General features: G+C 42.6%; 1 protein-coding gene and 1 long non-coding RNA gene across 3 annotated transcripts in view; one reads left to right on the top strand and one right to left on the bottom strand.

Annotated features, from left to right (window-relative positions):
• The first annotated feature begins 296 nt into the window (after positions 1-296).
• LOC309350855 (uncharacterized protein) overlaps positions 297-24,436 on the top strand; it is a 65,444-nt gene continuing 41,304 nt past the window's right edge. The window contains exons 1-2 of one of the 2 annotated variants that reach the window (XM_081878154.1): positions 297-310; positions 1,476-1,603. In XM_081878154.1, the coding sequence (XP_081734280.1) occupies positions 1,580-1,603 (24 nt within the window). In that variant the 5' untranslated portion in view covers positions 297-310; positions 1,476-1,579. Of the gene's footprint in view, positions 311-1,304; positions 1,337-1,475; positions 1,604-24,436 lie in introns of those variants that run through there. The other variant, XM_081878153.1, reaches the window with a different exon arrangement.
• Positions 11,983-24,436, bottom strand: part of LOC309350874 — a 92,229-nt gene continuing 79,775 nt past the window's right edge. The window contains exon 4 of the long non-coding RNA XR_014160541.1: positions 11,983-12,147. This is a non-coding gene — a long non-coding RNA (uncharacterized lncRNA). The remainder of the gene's footprint in view (positions 12,148-24,436) is intronic.

The raw sequence follows: 24,436 nt of genomic DNA, 5'->3' as shown, positions 1-24,436 counted from the left end.
CGCGCTCCACTTTGGGGGGCAGCAGAGGCTTTTTGGAGGGGGATTGGGGCCCGAAGGGGGTGCACGGGACAGGCAGCGGCCTTGGCAGGCCTCCCCAGCGGCCCGGAAAGTCGGCCTATGTGAAGAAATTGAGACTAGGCCCGAGTAGATTAGGCCTGGCCTTGGCCCCGCCCCCAACCCAGCTGGCCAATCAGCTGCGTGCAGCAGGCAAGGCGAAGGCAAGGCAAGGCCTGGTCTATTTGGCCTAGTCTCATTTTCCTCACACAGGCCGACTTGCCGGGACCCAGGAAACCCAGCCACCTCTCAGAGGGTAGGGCAGTAATTGTTCTTGATAATTTTGTCGCCCACCCCCCCTCTGCGATGGCACCTGGGGCAGATCGCCCCCCCCTTCGTTCGCCCCTGAAGGCAGACTGGATTCTCTGGATATTTCCCCTTTGCTTTTGCTTTTTTTTAAATACAGTGGTGCCTCGCAAGACGGAATTAATCCGTTCCGTGAGGCTCTTCGTCTAGCGGTTTTTTTGTCTTGCAAAGCAAGCCCATTGACAGATTAGCGGATTAGTGCTATTAGCGGTTTAGCGGCTTTTAGCGGATCAGCTGATAAGCGGCTTAGCGGCTTAGGAAAAGGGGGGGGAGGGGAAAAAACCCGCAGGAACTCACAAGACATTTTCGTCTTGCGAAGCAAGCCCAGAGGGAAATTCGTTTTGCGAAGCGCCTCCAAAACGGAAAACCCTTTCGTCTAGCGGGTTTTCCGTCTTGCGAGGCGTTCGTCTTGTGGGGCACCACTGTAAATTTTTATTAAGATTTTAAAGGTTACAAAAAAAAGATATAAAAAAACAAAACACAACAAATAATAACAAAAAAACAGAACAATACATAAAAACAAACATCATCAAAAAGCAAAAAAGAAGCAAATCAAACCTTTACATCACTTACTTTCATTCGCTTACTTCCTTGACCTCCTCACACCTCCCATTTTTGTATTCTAGTTCAGTTAGATATTTCAGCAAATCCTTTCCATCTTTGTTTTTAGCTTAATAATTTATCTTAGCATACTATAATTTTGCATTCTCTTCTTTCACCAATTCCTTTTTGCTTAATCCTTTATATCTTTTCTGCTAAAACCACATCATTTTATTCCAACATCTTTCTAACAATCCTTAATTTTACAATATTTCTGAAGATAAACTTTAATTTTTTTCCAATCGTCTTCCACCGACTCTTCTCCTTGGTCCCGGATTCTGCCAGTCATCTCAGCCAGTTCCATGTAGTCCATCACCTTCACTGATATTTCCCCTTTTCTTCCCCATGAAACAACACTCACACCATCTTGCAAACGGTTAAAAAAATAAGATTTACTCACTCGGAATACTGGCTGAAGAGTAACGAGTGCAGCAGCTTTAAGGCAGGCTTAAAATGGTAATTCACTTACCAAGACCTACCTTAATACAGTTTTTTTTTTGTTTTTTTATTATTAGATTTTCCACCTTAATACAGTTTAAAATGGGGTCTGAGGACTGGCATGCAAATTCTTCTTCACATTTCTGGTTCGGTGATCCGATGAAGATGAGGAAGAGAAGAAATGGGCTGGGATGTGCCCAGGCAGGTAAGAGAATATATCTGTGTCTCTCACAGAGTTCTCTCTAGCAAATTTACAAGAAAATTCCAATCATGTGCCTATCGAGCAAAACATGAATCGTTGGTTTGTCTGCATTGTAAATATCCCACAATATCTACATGCTTCTGGGAAGATTAAGATTGTGAGCAACTGGGTTCTTTGCAGTACCCCCAGCTGCTTTGGTGGGGGGGGGGGAGAAAAGATTTTTAAAATAATTAAAAGGGATGAAAGGGGGCAGATCTGGGGTTGGCACAAAAGACCCAGGATTTAGCCTTTCTGGGCCCTTACGGTTGCCCCTTTCTTAAGACAATTTCCTTTCTAAAGCTTAGGGAAAGCCTATATCTGTGGCTGGCTTGGGAGCTATCAAATTGTATGTGGGAACTATTGCGTATAATCCATTTCACTAATAAATAATACAGAGCTCCACATGGTTCTCCAGAATGAATTATGCTGTAGTATCAGAAGCTATTTCCCCAAAGGTCATTTAACAAACTGTTGAAATAAGCATCTGCGGCCGAGTGGATGAATTTCATGCAATTTGCAGTTGCACAAATACGAATTAGAGTTGTTTGTCAAAGGGACTGGCTATTCAGAAACGGGCTATTCAGAAACGATTTGTGAATCTGAAAAGCAGGGATTGCTTTTGGTCTAAGTTAAGGAAATCATTGAAAACCAGCGGCCACCTCTTGCAGGATCTGCGCATGGGGAAATGCATAGAGCATGATCTGGTTCACATGAAGCACTTTTAAATCTCACCAATTTCCATGGGGGACTGTAAGAGCTTCAACTTGGCTAAGGCAATGGTTTTGTACAACAGATTTCCTTTCCGGGGACAGTCCTGGATTTAAAGAAGCCGCCCTGGTTTCTTACTTGATCCTAGACTTTTCCACAGGACGTCCCTATTTTCATCTGAGAAATGTTGGAGAGTATGGAGTTATCCGACCCCTGAGCCATCTAATGGCAGGCGTCTATACGGAAATTTGTTAATGGTCAATGTTTTATTATGCTTTTATGTATGTTGGAAGCTGCCCAGAGTGGCTGAGGCAACCCAGTCAAATGAGTGGGGTATAAACAGTAAAATTATTATTATTATTATTATTTATTAATTAAATAGGACACCCCTATTTTCATTGGAGGAGTGTTGGAGGGTATGGCTTTCTTTGGGAGTACTCAAACAAAAAAAGGTAAAGGACATGGGTGGCGCTGTGGTCTAAACCACTGAGCCTCTTGGACTTGCTGATCAGAAGGTCAGCAGTTTGAATCCCCCAAAGGAGTGAGTTCCTGTTGCTCTGTCCCAGCTCCTGCCAACCTAGCAGTTCAAAAACACACCAGTGCAAGTAGATAAATAGGCACCGCTGCGGCAGGAAGGTAAACAGCGTTTTCACTCCATCTGGCTTCTGTCACGGTGTCCCGTTGCTCCAGAAGTGGTTTAGTCATGCTGGCCACATGACCCAGAAAGCTGTCTGTGGACAAACACCGGCTCCCTCGGCCTGAAAGTGAGATGAGTGCTGCAACCCCATAGTTGCCTTTGACTGGACTTAACCGTCCAGGGGTCCTTTACTCCCCCCCCCTTACTCAAATCAGATTTTGCTAGTGCTTCCTTTGCCTTACAACATAGTTTTTGCATATAGAAATATATACAGTGGTACCTCGGGTTACATACGCTTCAGGTTACAGACTCCGCTAACACAGAAATAATGCTTCAGGTTAAGAACTTTGCTTCAGGATGAGAACAGAAATTGTGCTCCGGCGGCGCGGCAGCAGCGGGAGGCCCCATTAGCTAAAGTGGTGCTTCAGGTTAAGAACAGTTTCAGGTTAAGTACGGACCTCCGGAACGAATGAAGTACTTAACCCGAGGTACCACTGTATCATCTTCTTTGGCGATCACTCGTAGCCGAGTAAGATTGTCTTCCATAAACATGGTTTTAACAATGAGTCCGTAAGTGACGATGGAGGCCAATTCTGGATCCACACGTCCTTCCACAGTGGGGTTTCCAGGCGGAAGTTGATCACGGTGTGGATTTGCCAAGCGTGCCTTCCTCTCAGCACGTTTCTCCCTTGCGTCCTGAATTCGAGTGTTTTCAAAGCCCATGACACCTTTGGTAAAGGCTGTTCTCCAACTGAAGCGCTCGCAGGTCAGTGTTTCCCTGTTGTTTCTACATTTTTTAAGATTTGCCTTGAGAGAGTATTTAAACCTCTTTTGTTGACCACCAGCATTACACTTTCCATTTTTAAGTTTGGAATACAGTAGTTGCTTTGGAAGACGACAATCAGGCACCCACACAACATGACCAGTCCAACAAAGTTGATGTTGCAGCATCATTGCTTCAACACTGGTGATCTTTGCTTCTTCCAGTACACTGGTATTAGTTCACCTGTCTTCCCAAGTGATGTGTAAAGTTTTTCAGAGACACTGTTGATGGAATCTTTCAAGGAGTTGGAGATGGCGTTTATAAGTGGTCCATGTTTCACAAGCATATAGTATACCCTGAGGTGCACATATAGAAATATCTATATATACCCTGAAGAAATTTGCCTTTTTGGTGTAGGGGTCAAAAATCGTCAAGAACCAAAAAATGCCACCGGCCTCTTTATGTAGCAGAAGGTGCATTGTCACAGAAATGACATCTGTAGTGTATCAAATTCCAAGCCACTGCCCTAATGTGTCATTAACATTCAGATGCCTGCATTGTGTAGTCTTTTAGAAACGGGGGCGAGGGGGGGCTGAAACGATCCAATCTTTAAGGCTACATTTGGAGCACAGTGCTCTGTAATAACTTGTGCTTTTCAAAACCCCTTTCCCCACTCAGTCAAAAGAGGGTGGTGAAGGCTGTTGTTTGAGCCACAGCTGCTCTGATATTTTGAGAAAAATGAAAAGTGCCATTATGCTGTGAGATCAGCATTCTTTTCCCCCATGCACACACTCACATCCCCATTGTATATTTCGGTTTTTTTTATATATAAGTTCTGCTCTGTTTTCCTGGCTAGTAATTATATAGGATTGCCAGGTGACTCAAATTTTAATGGGTTTTCTTTCCTCGTGTTTACTCCTCACTTGGTTTAGGTTTAAGTTACGGGGAAAACATTTGAAACAATGGAAATTAAAATAAAACAATGGAAATTAAAATAATTTTCAGGAACACAACAGTTCTTGGTTGTTACACTGCTTTTTGTTTTGCTCACAGCAACTAGCCTTATGGTACAGAAGGCAAAATGAGGTATAAATTTAAGAATAAGAAATAAGGAGCATTCAACTATGTATGTATGTGTATGTGTACAGGTATGTATGTATATATACATATACATACACATGGCGTTTTGGTGGTTTGTCACAGCCTTTTCTGTTCTGCTGCCAACCAGATGTTTTTGATTCCAACTCCCAGCAACCCCAGTCAGTATGGTCATGATGGGAGTTGATTTCCAAGCAGCTGGATGGCATCAAACTAGGAAGGCAGGGAGAAGTGTATTTTCCCATTGATCAAGTGAAATCGCGTACCCAAAATCTTGTCCCCACCTTATCATCACTTCTTTAATCTGTTCTTCTTTAAGTTCCCATTCAAGTAATAAATTATACATTTTTGACAAATTAATTTGGAATTATTTAGAAGTTCTAGCTTGAGTTTTGATTCTTTATGAAAGCCAATTTTATTATCGGGATTAAATTTATCATATAGTTGATGATATTGTAACCAAGTAGTATAAACCTGTTGGAGTTCTTCATACGGTTTCAATTTTAATTGTCCTTGTTCTTCTTTTAAAAGTTGTTTATACGTAACTCCAATTTTTTTCATGTTTTTCTTTTTATTGAGATAATTTCAGATTCAATTGTTTTTGCCTCATCTACTACTTTACTTTATCAAACCTTTATTAGGCATTATGGAAATAAAACCTTAAAAGAGAAAATAACATATAAAAGCCTTGAAATATATATAAAAAGGCAGCAGTTTGCTAAATGCATATATATATATACACATAGAGTCAGTGGTTTTCCTTGTTAACCTGCTCCTTGGAGGACTGCTACCAAAAACTCGGCTACCCCCGCCGTTACCCTTTGGTCAACGTCGGATAGGTAGAATCCCACACATTCACCTTGCTGCGGTTCCAGACCACCCAAAAGAGGGGACAGCACGCGTTGACGGAGCGTACTGTACAATGGGCAATGAAGGAGAATATGCTCTACAGTGTCCGGGACATTCATAGAGCATCTGCAGAGTCTCTTGTTTCTAGGAATGTTTTGATATCTTCCCCTGACAAATGCTGAGGGAAAAACATTCAAACGGGCCAGCATAAAAGCCCTACGTTGGGCTGGGATTATTAGTTTAGTGACGTAATTGGCTCTGCTATCTAAGATATTTAATTCATAGAATATGGGGGAGCAAATTTTGTTTACAGCTGCCATAATATTTTGTCTCTCGACATCCTTTAGTCTAGTTAGGATATTATGGGAAATATATTGCTCATTAGAATTGTACAGGGGCTCCAGCTCGATGCCTAAAGATTCAATCTTTTTTTCGAGGTGCTGATACCATCTTGATTTATAGGAGTCTTTGAGCAAATCAGCGAGCAGACTTGATGGAGGGCAGCGAAAGTGGCAGCGTAACCAATACTTTATTGAGGTGGACCATGCCCAATATTCCATTGTGTGTATGCCTATTTCTGCACACATTGTTTCATATTTGATCGTAGCTGGGAGTCCAAGAATACGTCTCAGAAAGCTAGAGTGAATCTTTTTTAAATCATTGTTATATGCTTGGACCCATAGCGGGATTCCATAAAATATCTGGGATTGCACTTTTGTTTGAAATATCTGATTTGCCGCAGGAATAAATTGATTACCTTTCTGATAATGAAAACGGGCAACTGCTGATGAGATGCACTTTGCCTGTTTTATGGCATTTGTGCGATGGGTTGCCCACCCTAAATTGCTCTGGAATAAGATTCCCAGATACCTATAGATTTTCACTTGTTGGATTTCTTGCCCTCTTATTTTCCATTTCTCTAATTTCCAACCATTCGAGAAGACCAAAATTTTTGTCTTCTCATAGTTTATAGAGAGTTTGTTACATTCGCAATAGAGGATCAGTGAAGATATAAGACGTTTCAGACCCAGGCTCGTTAAGGATAGTAGGACAGCATCGTCTGCGTATAATAAGAGAGGAACTGGTTTCTGATTAAGTTTAGGGGCATGTGATTCTATTTTTTGAAGGTAATCTGGCAAGTCTGATAAAAATAAATTAAATAGAAAGGGGGCAAGAATACACCCTTGTTTTACCCCTTTCGAGATTGGGATGTCTGATGAAAGGTGACCTTTGATGTTAAGTTTGACTTGACAGGTATTGGAAGAGTGTAGATTTTGCATTAGAATCAATAGGCGCTGATCAATTTTTAATTCTGCGAGTTTCCTCCACAACTTTGGGCGGTCAATTGAGTCGAATGCACCACGAAAATCTACAAAAGCAGCGTATATCTTAGATTGCCTTTGGGATCTGTATTTTTCAACCAGATGCATAAGTATAAGACAGTGGTCTAGTGTGGAGCAACCTTTGGAGAAACCTATTTGTTCTTTCCCTGGTAAATTTAGATTTTTCATCCAGGTAAAGAGTTTAGATAAGAGGTGCTTAGCGTAGATTTTCCCTATCACTGATAGAAGGCTTATCGGTCTATAATTCCTTGGTTCTTTTGGGTCGCCATTTTTAAAGATTGGAATAATTATTGATCTTAGCCATGTCTCAGGTATGATCCCATATTTATCTATAAGCGTAAACAGTTGGGCTAAGGGTTCTGCCCACCAATCTATATAGGTCTTAAATAATTCTATTGGTAGACCGTCTGGCCCAGGAGATTTCCCCGATTTGAAATTTTTAACTATCTCTCTAATTTCCTCTTCCTCTACCCTTGGCCACTCCTGGAGTTTAATAATTTTTTTTTTTTTTTTTTAGTGGTTTCATTTCCTTTAAGTTCACTGTGTAGATTGTTAAATACAGATGTAAAGTATTGGGACCATTTGGATTCTGCAATTGGTGGTAGAGTTAGTTGATTTTCGGCTTTCAATCCTCCATACACTAGGTTCCAGAACGCTTTGTTGTTTTTACTCTGAATTGAGTCAAATAATTGTAGCCATTTTTGGGTTGCGTATTTCTGTTTCTTTTCAGCCAGAATGTAATGATATTTTCTTTTTTCATCAAGATAAGAGGGCTCTAGTTTGGTGCGATTATTTTTAAATGTTTGGCGCAGTTTTCTTTTTAGCTGGAAACATTCATCATCAAACCAAGGGCTAGCGGTATGTTTAAGTACCCAAACTTTAGGTGGAGTACTAAGCTCTACAAACATTTGGAAGATTTCATTATAAATTTTCGGAATATCACTATAGAAATTAGTGATCTTTAAGTTGGATAATACTTGTTTTCTCAGGTTGGCTGTAAGTTTTTGCCCCACTGCTACACTCATTTCCTGGGACCATTTTAATTGGGTCATTTGTTTGTATTGAGAAGGTTCTATGGTATTGTACTTAGTTATTTTGGTTTCGTCCTTTAAGTTAATAGACAACGATAATGGCTGATGGTCGCTTTCAGTGCGCGTTCCAATTTTGAAGTCCATGATCGAATTTATAATATTATAAGGGACAAGAATATAGTCGATGACACTACATCCTCGGGGGGAGAAGTATGTAAACTCCCCGCTTCTATCGCCTTTTGTTGAACCATTCACAATCTGCAAATTAAAGTTGTTACATAATTCAAGTAGGCGTAAGCCTTCGTTGTTAACAACCCTGTCTCTGGAGAATCGTCCTATTTTCAGGGCATGTGCGATATCATTATCAGTATTCCAATTTAGTTTGCTACATAGTTGTTCATTGTTGGTTCCTACTCTGGCATTAAAATCACCTGCTATTATCAGTGAGGCATTTGGGTATTTATCGATCAAATTTTCTATATAAGAGGTTAGTTGTGACCAGTTTTCACTGCTGCTGTTGTTTTTAGTTGGGGGGATATAGACATTTACAAGTAGCAAGGGATCTTTGTTTTGGGTTAAAAGTAGAGCTTGTGCAAGTGGTAAGCATTCTTCTAGTTGCTTGATTTCAAACCCTAAGTTGTCTTTGATCATACAACAGAACCCTGCTTTCGGCCGGCCTTTCGTGTTTGTTTTCAATGCGGGTTTCGTATAGGAGGTGAATCCATTGATTTTGATATCTCTAGTTGACCATGTTTCTTGTAGAAGTATTAATTCAAAATCTTTAAAGAAGTTCATTAGGTCTGGGTCTCCGCCTTTGTTTCCCCACCCTGCGATATTCCAGGACAGCAAGCGTAGGGTCCGTTTTTGAGTTGGTGGCTGGTTGACAGCATTTAGTCATTCTAGTTCTGTTATTAAGTCTAGCGAGGGATTTTGTCTTGTGCAGATACAGCCATTTGTCGCTGCTTTCGGTGGGGAACATAGTGGTGGATCTTTTAGATTCTTTTTTAAAGTGCGGGAAATTGAAATTTCCTCCCTTTCTTGATTTTCTTCCTTAACTGTTCCTTGTTCCTGAGAAATTTCTGTGGCTGGTGGGCTGTTATGGACAGTTGGACTGTTTTTAGTCTCTACTTCCATTTCTTTGGCCTCATTTGGTGTTGAGCTCAGTGTGTCAGGTCTGTTGGAGGTCATCTTTTGTTCGGCAATGTTAAGGTCCTTTGTAGTACTTAAAGTAGGGGTACCTATTTCGTCTGAAGCTAATATTTGATATCTCAGCCAGGAATTTGTGGTTTCATTACTGGAGTTTTTCCTTGCCATTTCATATTCTAAAGGCGGCTGGATTTGAAGCTCTGCATCTATACATTTGAAAGTTCCATTAGTAGCTCTCTTTTTGACTATGCATTTTGGGGAAAAAGCTGGTAAGTGTAAAGTTTGATTGTGTGTTGTTTCTGCTGCATTTTGTTGACCCTGTTGGTGAATTTCGGTCAATCTGGCCTGTAGTTTCGTCAATTTACTGAGTATGTTTATTTGTTCTTTATCTGGTAGCTTGGTAAAGTTACTCAGCAGATCTTCTTCTTCTGGGACTGTCCAGTCTATTGTGTCAAGGGCGAGGTTGTTATTTGATGCTACAGTCGCATGGTTTGGGAGCTTGGATTTTTCTTGCGTGATTTTCCGGGTAGCTGGCTGCGGTTTCTCCCATCTACTGGGTTCTTCCACGGGAGTAGGGCAGATGTCGGCTTCTGGTGGAATGGCCTTGTTCATCTTGTTCTGTCTTTTAGATGCAATCAATGGTCTGGGTGATATATCTTCAAAGTGTCGGCGCGGGATAATTCCTTTCTGGGCTAAATGAGCCTTTTCCCTTAAGAGTTTGGTTGGAATTCTATGGCTACCAAATCTTAGTAGTACTTTTTTGGAATATCCATCGTTAGTAAGCCTCTTGACTGCTTTTAAGTCAATACTTCCACCCTCAAGGCTAAGGAGCAAATTTAGATGATGTCTGGCCCAGAAAGGTGACTCCCAATAAGGTAGGGGCCCTCTATATGGAAAAATGTGGAGAACAATCTCACATGGCCTCAGTATCAGGTTGATTGAGTGAGGGGGGCTTCCTCTAGTTTTTGGCTGGTTTAGAGACATAAATTTGTATTTGTTCTGTTTATCTCCAGGGCTTGTTAAGGATGGCAAAAAGGGAGTGAGTTGCCTCCTTTCATCTGGGTTGTCCAACTTCTTGGAGATGTTTTGTAATTGTTCAAAGATTTTTTGAACTGTTTGAGCAGTCAGTAGGCAGCATTCCTCTAGCAGCTCCACCTTTCTATCAATTAGTGCTTGTGCCTCTGTTATGGGAGTAGTAGCCTTGTCCTCATTTATTCCTAGGGATATCTCTTCAATTGTCTTTTCATGCGAAGAGTTGAGGAAGGTTTTGGGAGGAGATACGTGCTGTTTTTGAGGTAGCAGGTAATTATCTAGATTACTCTGTTTGAAACCAGAGGACTCTGTGTCAGTTTCTGTATCAAGACACCTGAGTCTTTTTGCTCTTCTCATTGCCTCATCTCCAAAAGGGCTATATTGTCCAACATCTCTTCTTGCGTCTTATTAATTTCTATGACCTCTCCTCCAACCCGTTCTGTCTCCCTCTTTGTCTCCTTCAATTCTTTCTGTGTGCGTTTCATTGAGTCTTCCACAGCCTTGGATCTCACTGCAAGTTCTTTTACTTTGCCTGACAATTCCCCCACGACTGCTTCTAGTTTTTTATCTAATGTTTCCTGTACCTTCAATAATATTTTCTCCATATATTGTTCATTCCGCTTAAATTCTTTCCTTATTTCCACCATTAAACTTTCCTAGTCTCTGATCTCCTTCCCCTCTTTCCCTTTCTCCTGCCTAGAGGGGTGTCTTTCCCCAGGGGTGCCTATTCCCTTTTCCTCATTTTTCCCAGACATGATGTTTATTTTGCCCCAAAATACTGTTTGGGTCTTAAATTGTTTTGTGTAATTTTTTGACAACCTCCAGGGGTCGTAAGTCCAATCTTTCTATTTTTAGGTCAAATTCCCTCCCGTCCCACACAATGGCAGCAAACAAAGAAAGTTACTTTCGTTTTCCTTGTCTATTACACCGTCGCGTCCAAAGAAAGCCCACAGGAAACAAAGAGCAGAAAAACCAAACTACTGTATATGAGGAATAATAATAATAACAATAATAATAAATAAAAATAAATTTTATTTATACCCCGCCCTCCCCAGCCAAGGACGGACCGGGGCGGCCAACAGCCAATAATAAAAGCAAGTTGAATGAATACAACTGAAAAAACAAGATATAAATACATTAAAACATTAAAACATTAAAAGGAAGATATTTGTAATCCAATTTGCATTATTCTTTTTCCGCCGGCTTAATCCACTGGTGACTCTGAAAAGCGCCACAAACTCCAGCAACAATAGCGAACAGGGTTTCCAATGTCTTCTTCCTCACAAAAGGATGCTGGTAAGGGGGTGAATTTTATAAGTCCCAGCGCCAAAATCTCCTCCAACACTGTCTTAAAATCCCCCAACAAAGTCCGCTGATCGGCTTAGTCCACTGAAAGCCTCAAGAAAACGCCACGTACTCCAAAAGCAATAAGGAACGGGCTTTCGGATGTCTTCCTCCTCACGAAGTAATTCCTTGCTCCTCCTGCAACCTTCCGCCATATGCCATCTTCTCCCAGCTGCCGGGATGGACTCCCTTTCTGTGCCCTGCAGTTCTCCGAATTTTAATAAGTTCACTTTTGATGCAATGGTACAATAGACTCCGCCAATTCCAATTCCAATTTGTTTTTAATTTTTGAAAGCTCGCTGCTTTCATTAGAAGCCTGAGACTGTGCAGCGCGGGGTTAGAGCTGCTCCCCTTCGTGCCCGCCGTTCGATCCCATCTCCGGGTTTATTCAAGATCTTCGACAATGATGTATTCTGGAAGAGAATGAAAAAGAGAGACTGAATTAACAGCCTCTCTCAACAACGCCTGCCAAACAATACCCAAATCCAAGGGTTCAGCCACCTCAGCTTTTGTAGCTGGAGTCAGGGCTCTGCCTACTGAGGTGAAGTGAAAAAGGCCTGCAGGGGCACAGCAAGAAGGCCTGGGAGGTCTTTCTCAGGAATGAACCATAAGGCTACTAAGTGAAAAGTCACCAGGGTGTGGAGATTGGTTTACCTTCTTTGGGTGCTGGATGAACGCGGGACCGGTGTCGGGCCATTGCCTTCTGCAGAGGAAAGAGAAAGCTGGATGAGACGCCTTTTGTGACACTACAAAACCCACCATTGACGGGTGCAAGGGAGCCCACAAGCAGGCCCAAGCCAGGAAAGAGTGGTCTCCCTCAGGCTTGGGCCCAATCCCTTGCCCCAGAGGACCTCCATGGGCCCTGCAGCCTCCTGGGCAGAGGTGGAAGGACAGCACCAGGGAAGAGGGCAGGACATGCCTCTGGCATCATCCTGACACCCCAAGAACCCATGCCACTGCAGAATTGGGGGCAAAGACCACAGTCAGCAGGCAGAGGGTCTGGGGGATCCAGTCCCTCCTCTTTTGTTTCCCCCAGTACTAACCTCAAGTTCCGGGAAGATCTGGGATAGCTTTGTCACAACTGCAACAAGAGAAGGACATTAGTTCATCCCTTTGCAGCTTCCACGATTGTTGCAATAATCTTCTCCTCGATTCGCCTGCTTCTACACTCCTCCTACAGGGGTACCAAACCCCAGGCCTTGGGGGCCAGTCTTGGCCTGCAGCCCCCCCCCCAAATGCGGCTCACAAGAGAATGTGGCCCTCTAGCTGACCACGGTCCCCTAGCCCTGTCCTATCAGCTGCCTCGGCCTCCTGCCAGATCCAGCAGTCTGGCTCTTTCGACTTTTTTTTCTTACTAGCTTTCCCTCCCCCACAAATCCTATACCCTGCGCTGCCCCCCTAGCCTATTCCTGCCCTGCCCTTCCGAAAATGGCGCGGGGTTTTTTACTTCCTCACCTGGAGTCTCAGAAGATTCCTCCTTGTGGTCCAGCGCGGCCACTTTATTGTTCTTTTTTATGCTCATGAAGGTTCTCAGTCTCCTGAGCCTAGAAGAGGTGATGCAGAACAGAAATACCTTTAGCCTAATAGAGAATTGCCAGCACATCCCTCCCAATTCCTTCCCTCTTTCTGCAGTTGAATGAACTGTAGGACTTCATAACAGCTGCAGAGAGGCAGCCAAGAGCATTCAGGGCTTGGAGAGAAAGGAGGTACCAGCTCCTGCCATTCCAGGACCGAGAGAGCCTGGCTACCATAGTTCATGCCCTGATTGCTTCAAGACTGGATTACTGCCTTGCACTGTACGTGGGGAAGCCCAGCCAGATGGGCGGGGTATAAAGAAATTATTATTATTATTATTATTATTATTATTATTATTATTATTATTATGCTTGACCTGGAAGCTGCAATTAGTGCAAGATGCTGCAGCGTGAGTGCTTACAGGAACAAGGCCTTGTCAACATACAACACCTACATTGTTTTACCTTCTTGGAAACTGCTTCACCGACAACCTTTCAGTGTATGGCCACTAACTCCCATATACAAACCCCTTTAAGAGGGGACCCTGGAATCGCCACCGTGGGGGGTGTCACCACTTCAGCCCCCCCCCCCCATTTAGGGAAGATAGATTCAAGTATTCTGCGGGCACTGCAGCTGTCCCATTCAGGGACCGAGCCTGCAACCTTGGCATTATCAGCACCACATGATAATGACCCTACGGGAATTGTTCTGGGGAGAAGGACATGGGGCAAAGAATAGGATGGGGCCCCACAAACTTACCATTCTGTCCCGCGAAGGACCAGTCCACTAAGCCTGCCTTCCTTCTGCATTTCGGTTATTGATCGCATTGCTACAGATGTCTCTGCCTCCCAATGCCTCTAAATCTCCTGCTCTCTCACCTCTCTCTCTACTGCTCCTCACTATCCCACAATGGACACCTGTAGTTGGTGGCTTTTAAGGGAGAAGCAGGAGATGTCACAAAGGAGGGCAGGTCATTGTTCCCATGGCAACCCACCCACCTGGACCCTGGGCCAAACTTGCCCCCCCCCCAATGTTTCTTCAGAACTTGGAAGCACTTGCTGTTCCATCTGCAGGTGAATCTTCTCTTTTGGAGTTCATGTTTTTATATCAGATCATTCTTCATTCAGCCCCATTTCCAAAGGGAGACAATCCCAATGTCCCTTGAAATGCAGTAGAAGACTCCCAAGTCTAGGGGTGTCCATAGCACAGGATTAGACAATCTGTTTTGCATTATCCCCATCCTCACACATAATCCTGGATGACATCTCCAGGTGGGGCAGAGAAGGTTCCCTGTCTGAAACCTGGGAGAGATGCTGCCGGTCAGTGTAGACGATGCTGAGGTAGATGGGTCAATGCCTGACACTGTCCAAGGCAGTTTCCTATGAATATTCCTCTTAAGTCATTTACCCTGAAGACAAGCATGCTAACTTCTCCACAAGACCAACAATCAATTTCTCCATTTAAAAGACAATATGGAAAAGTCCCCGATTTATATACAACAATGCAAGTACAAAAATATTGAATATGAGAGGATTCTGACCTCTGTAATGAAGCAATAGGCAAAGGGTCCTGAAGCAGAGCAATTGGATTGGGCATCTGTCAGGGACTCTTCAGCTGTGATTCCTGCATTGCAGGGGGTTGGGCTAGATGGCCTTTGGTGTGGCCCCCAGTTCCACTGTACTGGGTCCTGTTATATTTATGCACCATCACTTTTCTATATGCCTGCTTCAGTCCTTGGAGACCTAGTTCATTCACCCTTCAAAAGCATGTCTTTAATGTGGTACCTAGTTGAAGGTGCACACCTCATTCCTGGCATTTATCTACCCTGTGCGCACTACAAACACATTTGTACTACAAACAACAACAACAACAAACAAACAAACAGCAAACCACCAATCCTGCAATGAACATATATAATTTTCAGTAAATTTTCTGTTTTGCAATTTAGAATATTCATTTAAACATCCTTAAAATAGCAATGACTTCCCTTTTCTTTCCATGGTTCATTTTACATGACACAAATCCTTGCATATTTTACAGAAACGAAACCATTCAGTATTTTTTTATTGCATCCATCAAAACTTATTTATACTGTTGAATTTATCTTAATCCTGCCAGCGTTTTCAGTTGTGCACAGTTATTTCCCATATATTCAATAAACGTTTTCCAATCTCTAAACGTATGTTCTTCTTATATGTTAAGTCTGCAAGCTGCGCATATTCTGTTAACTTAAGTTTCCATTCTTCTTTGGTTGGGACCTCGCTCGTTTTCCATTTTGGGGCTAACAAAGCATGGGCCACAATAGTGGCATACATAAATAACCTCTTTTGACACCTGGGAATTTCAGTCTGAATTCTCCCCAACAGAAAGGACTCTTTATTTTTTGGGGAAAGTACTTTAGAACATTTTTTTTCAATTCATTATGTATCATTTCTCAATATTCTCTTACACCTTTACAAGTCAACCACATATGAAAGAATGTTCCCTCAACCTTTTTGAATCTCCAGCACTTATCTAATTCATACTTATACATCTTAGCAAGCCTACTTGGAGTTAAATACCATCTGTACATTATTTTCATGTAGTTCTCCTTCAAAGAATGTTGTTGTTGTTTAGTCGTTTAGTTGTGTCCGACTCTTCGTGACCCCATGGACCAGAGCACGCCAGGCACTTCTGTCTTCCACTGCCTCCCGCAGTTTGGTCAGACTCATGTTTGTAGCTTCGAAGACACTATCCAACCATCTCGTCCTCTGTCGTCCCCTTCTCCTTGTGCCCTCCATCTTTCCCAACATCAGGGTCTTTTCCAGGGAGTCTTCTCTTCTCATGAGGTGGCCAAAGTATTGGAGCCTCAGCTTCACGATCTGTCCTTCCAGTGAGCACTCAGGGCTGATTTCCTTAAGAATGGATCGGTTTGTTCTTCTTGCAGTCCATGGGACTCTCAAAAGTCTCCTCCAGCACCATAATTCAAAAGAATCAATTCTTCGGCGATCTGCCTTCTTTATGGTCCAGCTCTCACTTCCATACATCACTACTGGGAAGACCATAGCTTTTACTATACGGCAGTGGCGTAGCGTGGGTTGTCAGCACCCGGGGCAACGCAAGTAATTTGCGCCCCCTAACCCATGGATTTGCGCCCCCTAACCCGTGGATTTGCGCCGCCTAACCCTAACCCCCAGATGTTGCGCCCGGTGCGGCCGGCCCCCCCTGCACCCCCCACGCTACGCCACTGCTATACGGACCTTTGTTGGCAAGGTGATGTCTCTACTTTTTAAGATGCTGTCTAGGTTTGTCATTGCTTTCCTCCCAAGAAGCAGGCGTCTCTTAATTTTGTGGCTGCTGTCACCATCTGCAGTGATCATGGAGCCCAAGAAGGTAAAATCTTTCACTGCCTCCATTTCTTCTCCTTCTATTTGCCAGGAGGTGATGGGACCAGTGGCCATGATCTTCGTTTTTTTGATGTTGAGCTTCAGACCATATTTTGCGCTCTCCTCTTTCACCCTCAATAAAAGGTTCTTTAATTCCTCCTCACTTTCTGCCATCAATGTTGTGTCATCTGCATATCTGAGGTTGTTGATATTTCTTCCGGCAATCTTAATTCCGGCTTCGGATTCATCCAGCCCAGCCTTTCGCATGATGAATTCTGCATATAAGTTAAATAAGCAGGGAGACAATATACAGCCTTGGCGTACTCCTTTCCCAATTTTGAACCAATCAGTTGTTCCATATCCAGTTCTAACTGTAGCTTCTTGTCCCACATAGAGATTTCTCAGGAGACAGATGAGGTGATCAGGCACTCCCATTTCTTTAAGAGCTTGCCATAGTTTGCTGTGGTCGACACAGTCAAAGGCTTTTGCATAGTCAATGAAGCAGAAGTAGATGTCTTTCTGGAACTCTCTAGCTTTCTCCATAATCCAGCGCATGTTTGCAATACTTCAAAGAATAGCATACTATTAACTTCAATAGTATACGAATAGCATACTATACAATAGTATAAGAATAGCATACTATTAACTTCATGTTTGCAATACTTCAAAGAATAGCATACTATTAACTTCAAATCACTTTTCCAGATCTTTTCCCAGAGGTTAAAAATCGATATTGTGACCTATATCTATTGCCCAGTGTGTCATTGAGGCTTTAACAAACTCATCTTTTGTTTCCCAATCTAATAACAGACTTTACATTTTGGAGAAAAGTTTCTCTTTGTTTTTGTAATAGTTCTTTTGAATTGTGAGCTTTGGTCCAGAAAACCACTTTTTCCTATCTAATTTAAACATTTTATGTAACTGATGGTATTGTAACCAATCCGTGACAGGGCTCTGTACATTTTGAATGTGTTATAAACATGCAATGCCAGATGGTACTGGAGAGCAAATCAATTTTCTATGCAATTTGTACATAGCGATTTTTTCTTTTCTTATAAAGATTTAATTTCTTATCTATAGCGGGGGGTTCCCTGGTCTCGCATTCTGCCCTAACTTCCGCTTCTGGATCGAGTACAAGGGAAGCCCCATATAGACTGCATGGCAGTAGTCCAGTCCTAAGGAGTTGTAATGGGTTTTTTTGCGGGGGGTGGGGGATTGTGATTTTATTAATTTCTTGTAACCAACCTTGGAAGGATTTGTATCCTGAAAGGCGTGGTGATGGCGATGGAAGATAAATGAGAGAAGACAGGATGGCAGCTGAACTTGCATCCTTCTAATTAAAAGGTTTTTGATTGTGATGGATGGAAAACAGTTGGCAATTTCATAGCGATGCCTCTTATCAGAAAGGTGCCGGGAGGAAGATCTGTTCATGTTCTATCAGCAGTGCTGCAGCTTCTGAGACAGAAAAATTTGCCATGCCATATGTATAATCAAATGTGGCATCTGCCCCTGTGTGTGTGTGTAGCTGGTTCACCTCAGCAAGAGAGAGGAAAGGCATATTGTATTCTTCTCGTTATGAAAGCTTTGCCTTTATTATTAAGGTCAAAAAGCAGAATCTTGGAGACAACTGTGCAATAGCTATTTCAGTCTGTCAGTGCCGAAATGAATTGCTTCAAATTAATTACCCTGAAAGCAAGCCATTGGTTGTTTTAGGAGCCAGCATGTTTCATGTCTGCAGTAGGGCCTGAAGTGGGCTTAAAAAATTTGCCACAATTTTTCCTCATTTGTGATATACTGGGGGGGGGGGTTAATAGAAAAAAATGACTGAGGAGAAGCAGCCTTGACCCCGTACAAGTGGGAGTCAAGAGAAATCTTACGTGTTCAAGTGTTTAATGCATGCAGGAAATGTATGTGCTCAAAACTGTAAGTGTATGGAAGGCAAGTGCATTTTCTGAAATACAAGTCGGGCCTACAACAAAATGTTGCAGCGTGAAGTGTTTCTGTTGAGGTTTCCACCCACTCTATTCCATTGTCCCTCCTGCCCAACTTTCTGTGTCCCCCTCTCCTTCATCAGTCAGTCAGTATTCCATGGCCGCTAAACCCACATGGTCTTCACTGAGGTATTGGCAATGGACAGCATTGAGGTATTTAGGGTTTTTCCTCTTAAAAAAGATGTACTTCCTTCTACCTTTGGGTCTTCTTAACCCTGATGATACCCCCCTTGTGGTGCTGTTTTAGCAATTACATTTAAGTCCTGAACTTTAGGGTTAGATAGAATCACACTGCTAGAGGTCCTCAGTTCCGCAGAGAATTCTGTTGTTTGTTCCTATCAGAGACGGCCAGCTCTGTTTTATTTTATGTAGTGCAGCTAGGAAATGGATGAATTTGTCCATTTCAGTTCTCTACGTTTCTCATTCTTCCAATCTTCAACTTGCTTACAGTCTGCAGCAATTTCTGATTTGCTTTTTTAACCCTCATGAAGATTCATTACCATTTTGGTGCAAATTTCTCCTAATGAGCACTTCTGTCTATGCAGTTAGGCCAACGTGCATATTCCTTTAACCTAGTATATGCATTTTTCAAACTGGAGGGCCGAGTTTGGGGATGCCTGATCTAAAGCAATTCAAGTAATTCTGGCCACTGAGGCAGGAGATCCCACAGCCCCTCTTCCTTCAGTAAAAATAAAACAACAATAAGTTAAATTTTCAACAAGTCACTGTCCTTTAAAGGAACCCTGAATCACAGTCTGCCTAATGGTAGGGCCATCCCTATAAAAGTTGGTTAACCGCTGCTGATCTTCTCCTGGAATGCACAGAAGGATGTTGAGAGTTTAAGGAACTGGGGAAGAGATTCGATTCAGTTTGTATTTCAATAAAAATCTTTCAAATCCACAGTTTCCAAAACTAGATGAGACCCTGAACTCGGCCATCCTTTGGAATTCACCCTCATCCACATTTTGAAATGCAGTTCCTCTGATCAAACAAGGTTTGCAAAAATACACATAATAGGAAAAGTTTGCATTCCAATGGATTTGTTAGTAACAACAAATTCATACAACATTGCCATATTTTTAGGGAAACTGTTTGCAAAATGTGGACATAGGTTGAAGTGACAGACAAAACCATGTTTATTAGGGTAAATTTTCACTAAAATGCAGATGAATTTATATGAGGAATTTTTTTAAAAAAAAAACAAAACCCTGCAATTTGCTGTAGAAATGTGAAGAACTAAATTTAAGATTTGGAAAATGAGAAAATAAGAAGCCCCAATTGGCAGGTCCATCTGTCCCTAACTGGGATTCACTTATGGTTCACCTTGGGGCTACAGTGAAGCCAAAATGGCCCACTCAACACCTTAATTTGGAAAAGAGATGTAGAACATTCCTCAAAATGCTATGCAATATTCAGGAATTCTGTGGCAGATGAAAAGGAGCTCCTTAGCAGACAAATGAGTCTAGAAAAAGAAAGAGACCACTGTTGTAAATAGCGTGTTCCTTCTTGTGGTTTAACTGTAGCATCATCATTAAATATTTTATACACTGCTGTCATACGTCATGTACAAATGGCCACTCTTTTTTCCAATTTAATATCGTCGCCACGGTAAATCAATCTTGACAAGTTTTCTTCAGCTCGGAGGAGATATATGGCTCTCATATGTATTTTTGGAAACTACCAATTACAGCTTGACAGAAGCAGACAGCCTTCCCTCACCGCAGACTGCTGACCAAAGAGCTGCGAGGTTCAGGAGGCAAAAAGAATATTGAACACTTTAAATTGGTTTTCAACTCGGAGCACGTTGAATGGCTTTGTGCTGACATGGCGAGGTCAAAAGTTGTCACGGTCTCTCAATAACTGTGTTCAGATTCTTCCATCTTAGCTCGTGGAAACACAATAAATCACCTGAATATAAGAAAAACAACAACAACCCCAAAAGCCTTTTAGTACAGAATCGGCAAATAAGCAGGAACCTACTGAATCAGTATCATTGTGGTCAGAAAAAGAGAGGGAAAAAACCTTTTCCATTCATCGTGGTTTGCTAAGTTTTTTATTTGAATTCAATGAACTTAAATAACAAAATGTGATTATTTTTAAGCATTCTTGCTGTACTTCAGTTTTACTTTAATATCCTTGTTGCTTTACCATCCTCGCTGTGCTCTTCCTGACAACAAGCCTGGAATATAGATCACTGTTATTGCAATGCAAGACAGCTGACACTGAAAGATGGGGATTTGCTAGGTATGTTGAGCTTGAATCTGTTGATGCAAGGAAAAAAATAGGTATATAGAAAGGAGAAATTCTGGATGCCCAGATCCAAGTTTGGAACAAATACTCTTTGGTGAGAGAACGCCAGCACAGATTTAAAATCACAAAATATGCAACAAAGTAGAAGGTGGAAATAGAGGCTGTTAGACCTTTAAAATATGCATGTCCAAGTGAGTTCCAAAATAGTCCTCTCTTCCCCAAGCATTGGGGGGGGGGGGGATGGACCCAGATTTAGTACAGTAGAAGTGGTTTACTAACAAACTCTCCAAAGGTCGGATTCATGTGCTTTTCCATACATCAGTCAGAAAGGTTGCACAGGAGGGTAGTAAAACTTAGCATAAGTTCCAAAGTTGTGAAAGTTCCTAAATTATTGGTATAGGAATACAAAAATGGCTGGTGCGAGACATTAGGCTAAACTGGAGCAACCAGCTTAGCCTCTTCACATGGTAAATTTATCAAGTAGACTGAAAGGGGAACAAATGCTTGATTACCTAGTTTCCTCTCAAGGTGCATAGGAGTGGATTTAGCTAAGCCTGTTCAGACAGCTTACTCTATGGTATTAACCCCTTCATGTATTAATTAATTAGAAGTAAGTGTGTTGGTTATATGAGACTGGGTATCCCACAGAACCCACCACCCCCTGATGGAAAACACATTAATCTACTGAAATGCAGTTTAGCGTGGTTAGTTTATCTGCCCCCAAGAAGCTTCTATTGAATGAATGTATAATAGCATAGGAAGCAAGTATTAGTGACTTTACTAGACTACCCAAAGGCAACATAGCAACCACCCCAGGCGTATCAAAGAGGAAATATTCTAAGGGACAACAAAACAAGCCTTGAGCAGATGTTCAGCAAAGGGGGAGATAAACTGGGCTGATTTTGAGATATCTGAAAGCATCTTTCTTGAGAGATTTGTGCAGAAGGAACAGGAAGTAGAGAAGCAGTAGGGTGAGAACAGAATGCTACTGGGCATTATTTTAATGAGCCATGAACAAAAAACCCCCCAACCCTTTTGTTTCCTTAGTTATGGTGCTCATAAGAATTATGAATTATTAGCAGCATTGATTTTATTGTTGCTTTCAGCTGGAAGGATGCTGCAGTGTGATCTATAAACAAAACCATCTGGCTTCCATAAAAATGTGCATTAAATTAAAATGGGATTGAGAAACTAATGGGATTACTCTTCCACATACTGATAGTTGGTATCACAACAAACACTTGTGTGCATTAACAAGAGGAAGTCCTGGCTCACTTGTGTATTTAATTTAACGCCCTAATACATGAGTAGGCAAACTAAGGTCTGGGGCCTGATCCGGCCCAATCGCCTTCTAAATCCGGCCCGCGGATGATCCGGGAATCAGCATGTTTTTACATGAGTAGAATGTGTCCTTTTATTTAAAATGCATCTCTGGGTTATTTGTGGGGCATAGGAATTCTTCATATATATTTTTCAAAATATAGTCCGGCCCCCCGCAGTGTCTGAGGGACAGTGGACCGGCTCCCTGCTGAAACTTTTTTGCTGTCCCCTGTGCTAAAGAATGAAGGGAAAAGCTGGAAGCATGGGAACTTTACACGACACTCCAGAAAATAGAGAGAAATAAAGGGTTTATCCACACTTCCTCTTCTCCCAGTGCTTTCCCTTGGAAAGCTCAATTGGAACAAACAGCAATTTGGGTTATCCTTTGTTCCGATTTAGAACTAAAGAGCAGGTTTTCCCTGGGAAAGGAGTGGGACAAGGGGAAAACCCACTCTAAAGGTTTACTTATCCATAGCCCAGTGCAGAGGGGACGCGGGTGGTGCTGTGGGTTAAACCACAGAGCCTAGGACTTGCTGATCAGAAGGTTGGCGGTTCGAATCCCCGCGACGGGGTGAGCTCCCGTTGCTCGGTCCCTGCTCCTGCCAACCTAGCAGTTTGAAAGCACGTCAAATGCAAGTAGATAAATAGGTACCGCTCCTGCGGGAAGGTAAACGGCGTTTCCGTGTGCTGCTCTGGTTCGCCAGAAGCAGCTTAGTCATGCTGGCCACATGACCCGGAAGCTGTACGCCGACTCCCTCGGCCAATAAAGCGAGATGAGGGCCGCAACCCCAGAGTCAATCATGACTGGACCTAATGGTCAGGGGTCTCTTTACCTTTAGCCCAGTGCAGCTGTTAATTGGTAAGGACACAATGAGTGTATGTGTGTATTTTGAAGCCAGAAGCCAGAAGCCGAAGGATAGGTCAGGAACCCTATGCCTAAGACGGGGTTGACAACCTGGCACCCCCAGGCACCACAAAGGCTTTTCTGGTATCCCTGGGTAGGTGCCCCAGACTCTAAGCTTTATTTTTTTTTAAAGCCCTCCTAGAAAGAAAGTTGGAGGGAGAAATGTGCAGGTATGTTCTAGATAATTTCTGTGAAGTGAGTGTGATTTGCCACCTTATAGGTATTTCCTGGAATTGTGGGGTGGGTGCTGCTCCCTGTTGCTATTATACAGCAACTCTCTCTCTCTCTCTCTCTCTCTCTCTCTCTCTCTCTCTCTCTGTGTGTGTGTGTGTGTGTGTGTGTGTGTGTGAGAGAGAGAGAGAGAGAGAGAGAGAGAGAGAGAGAGAGAAATTTACTGTAGGAAGGAAAATCTGAAAACTGCCTTGCCTTGGGTTTGTTTAAGCATTGCCCATTATCCATCTCATCTCTATTTCACTTTAGCTGAAGATTTAAAATTGGGGTAGGGGTGGAATGTATTAGGAATACCGAAGGGCCTTGTCTTGTGTGTGTGTTGCTGTTTTGTGCCCAGTCCCTATGAATCGACACATCTAATTAGCTGACAATGCGAACTGTCTCTGTGGGCTTTGCATCAGTGCATGTTGTGTGCAATGTTTTATTCAGACACTAAATGCTTCCCCCATGGACCATTGAACAAGTGCAGATAATGAGAACTCTGCTTTATAGGGCCGCTTTAAAATGTCTGCCTAGTAAACCCAGGACAGGAAGAATAATGCCGAACTGTGGGAATTGCGGGGCTTACGGCAACCAGAAGACAATTTATGGTTCTTTTAAAATATATAAACAAATAGTTTGTGTACAGATAAACGGGACCCCCTGATCCATACAAGACAGCAGAGATGAAAGACTCGGTCTTAAGGGGGCCACTAGGGGGCGCATTGGAAGATGCCCGACAATACGATCTCTCCGACCCACACGGGGTAATTAAGAGGCTGTTATGGGAGTAGGCAGCCTCCCTTGTTGCCCCAAGGAAATGGGGAACACTGCCCTTGCCTGCTGTGCCCATAAATCACCCCCTAATTCGAAAGAAGGGGGTGAGGGCCCTAGGCAGAATGCCCCCGTGTGGACCTCGGCTCTCCTGGACGCTGTCTCTGATCGCGCACTAGTTGCAGCAATTTGGAATAATTAATTACAAAAGAAGCAAATGCACATATTTCAAGTGAAGACGGGGAGTGAAGTCTGCTAATTTAAGTGACCTCTGCGAAAGAAGACGACGGGATGGAGAAACAGGAATATTTTACGATGAAGATACACCAAAGGCTGGGTATGTTGACAACGGGACTGAAGGGGGGGGGACCTTTTTTACTTTCCTTTTATGTGATTTACAAGAACCCCTCCTCATTAGAGTCGTCGGTTGAACTGACCCAAGCAGGATGATTAAGGTCTGTGTGGAGATAAACTTTAACCAAAAGTATGCTTTATGGAGATAGAGAAGCAATAAGAG

This window comes from Podarcis erhardii (assembly GCF_964252035.2).
Source record: "Podarcis erhardii genome assembly, chromosome: 10".
NCBI classification, from domain to species: domain Eukaryota; kingdom Metazoa; phylum Chordata; class Lepidosauria; order Squamata; family Lacertidae; genus Podarcis; species Podarcis erhardii.
The sequence above is the reverse complement of the archived record's forward strand: the minus strand, read 5'-3'. Positions and strand labels throughout refer to the sequence as shown.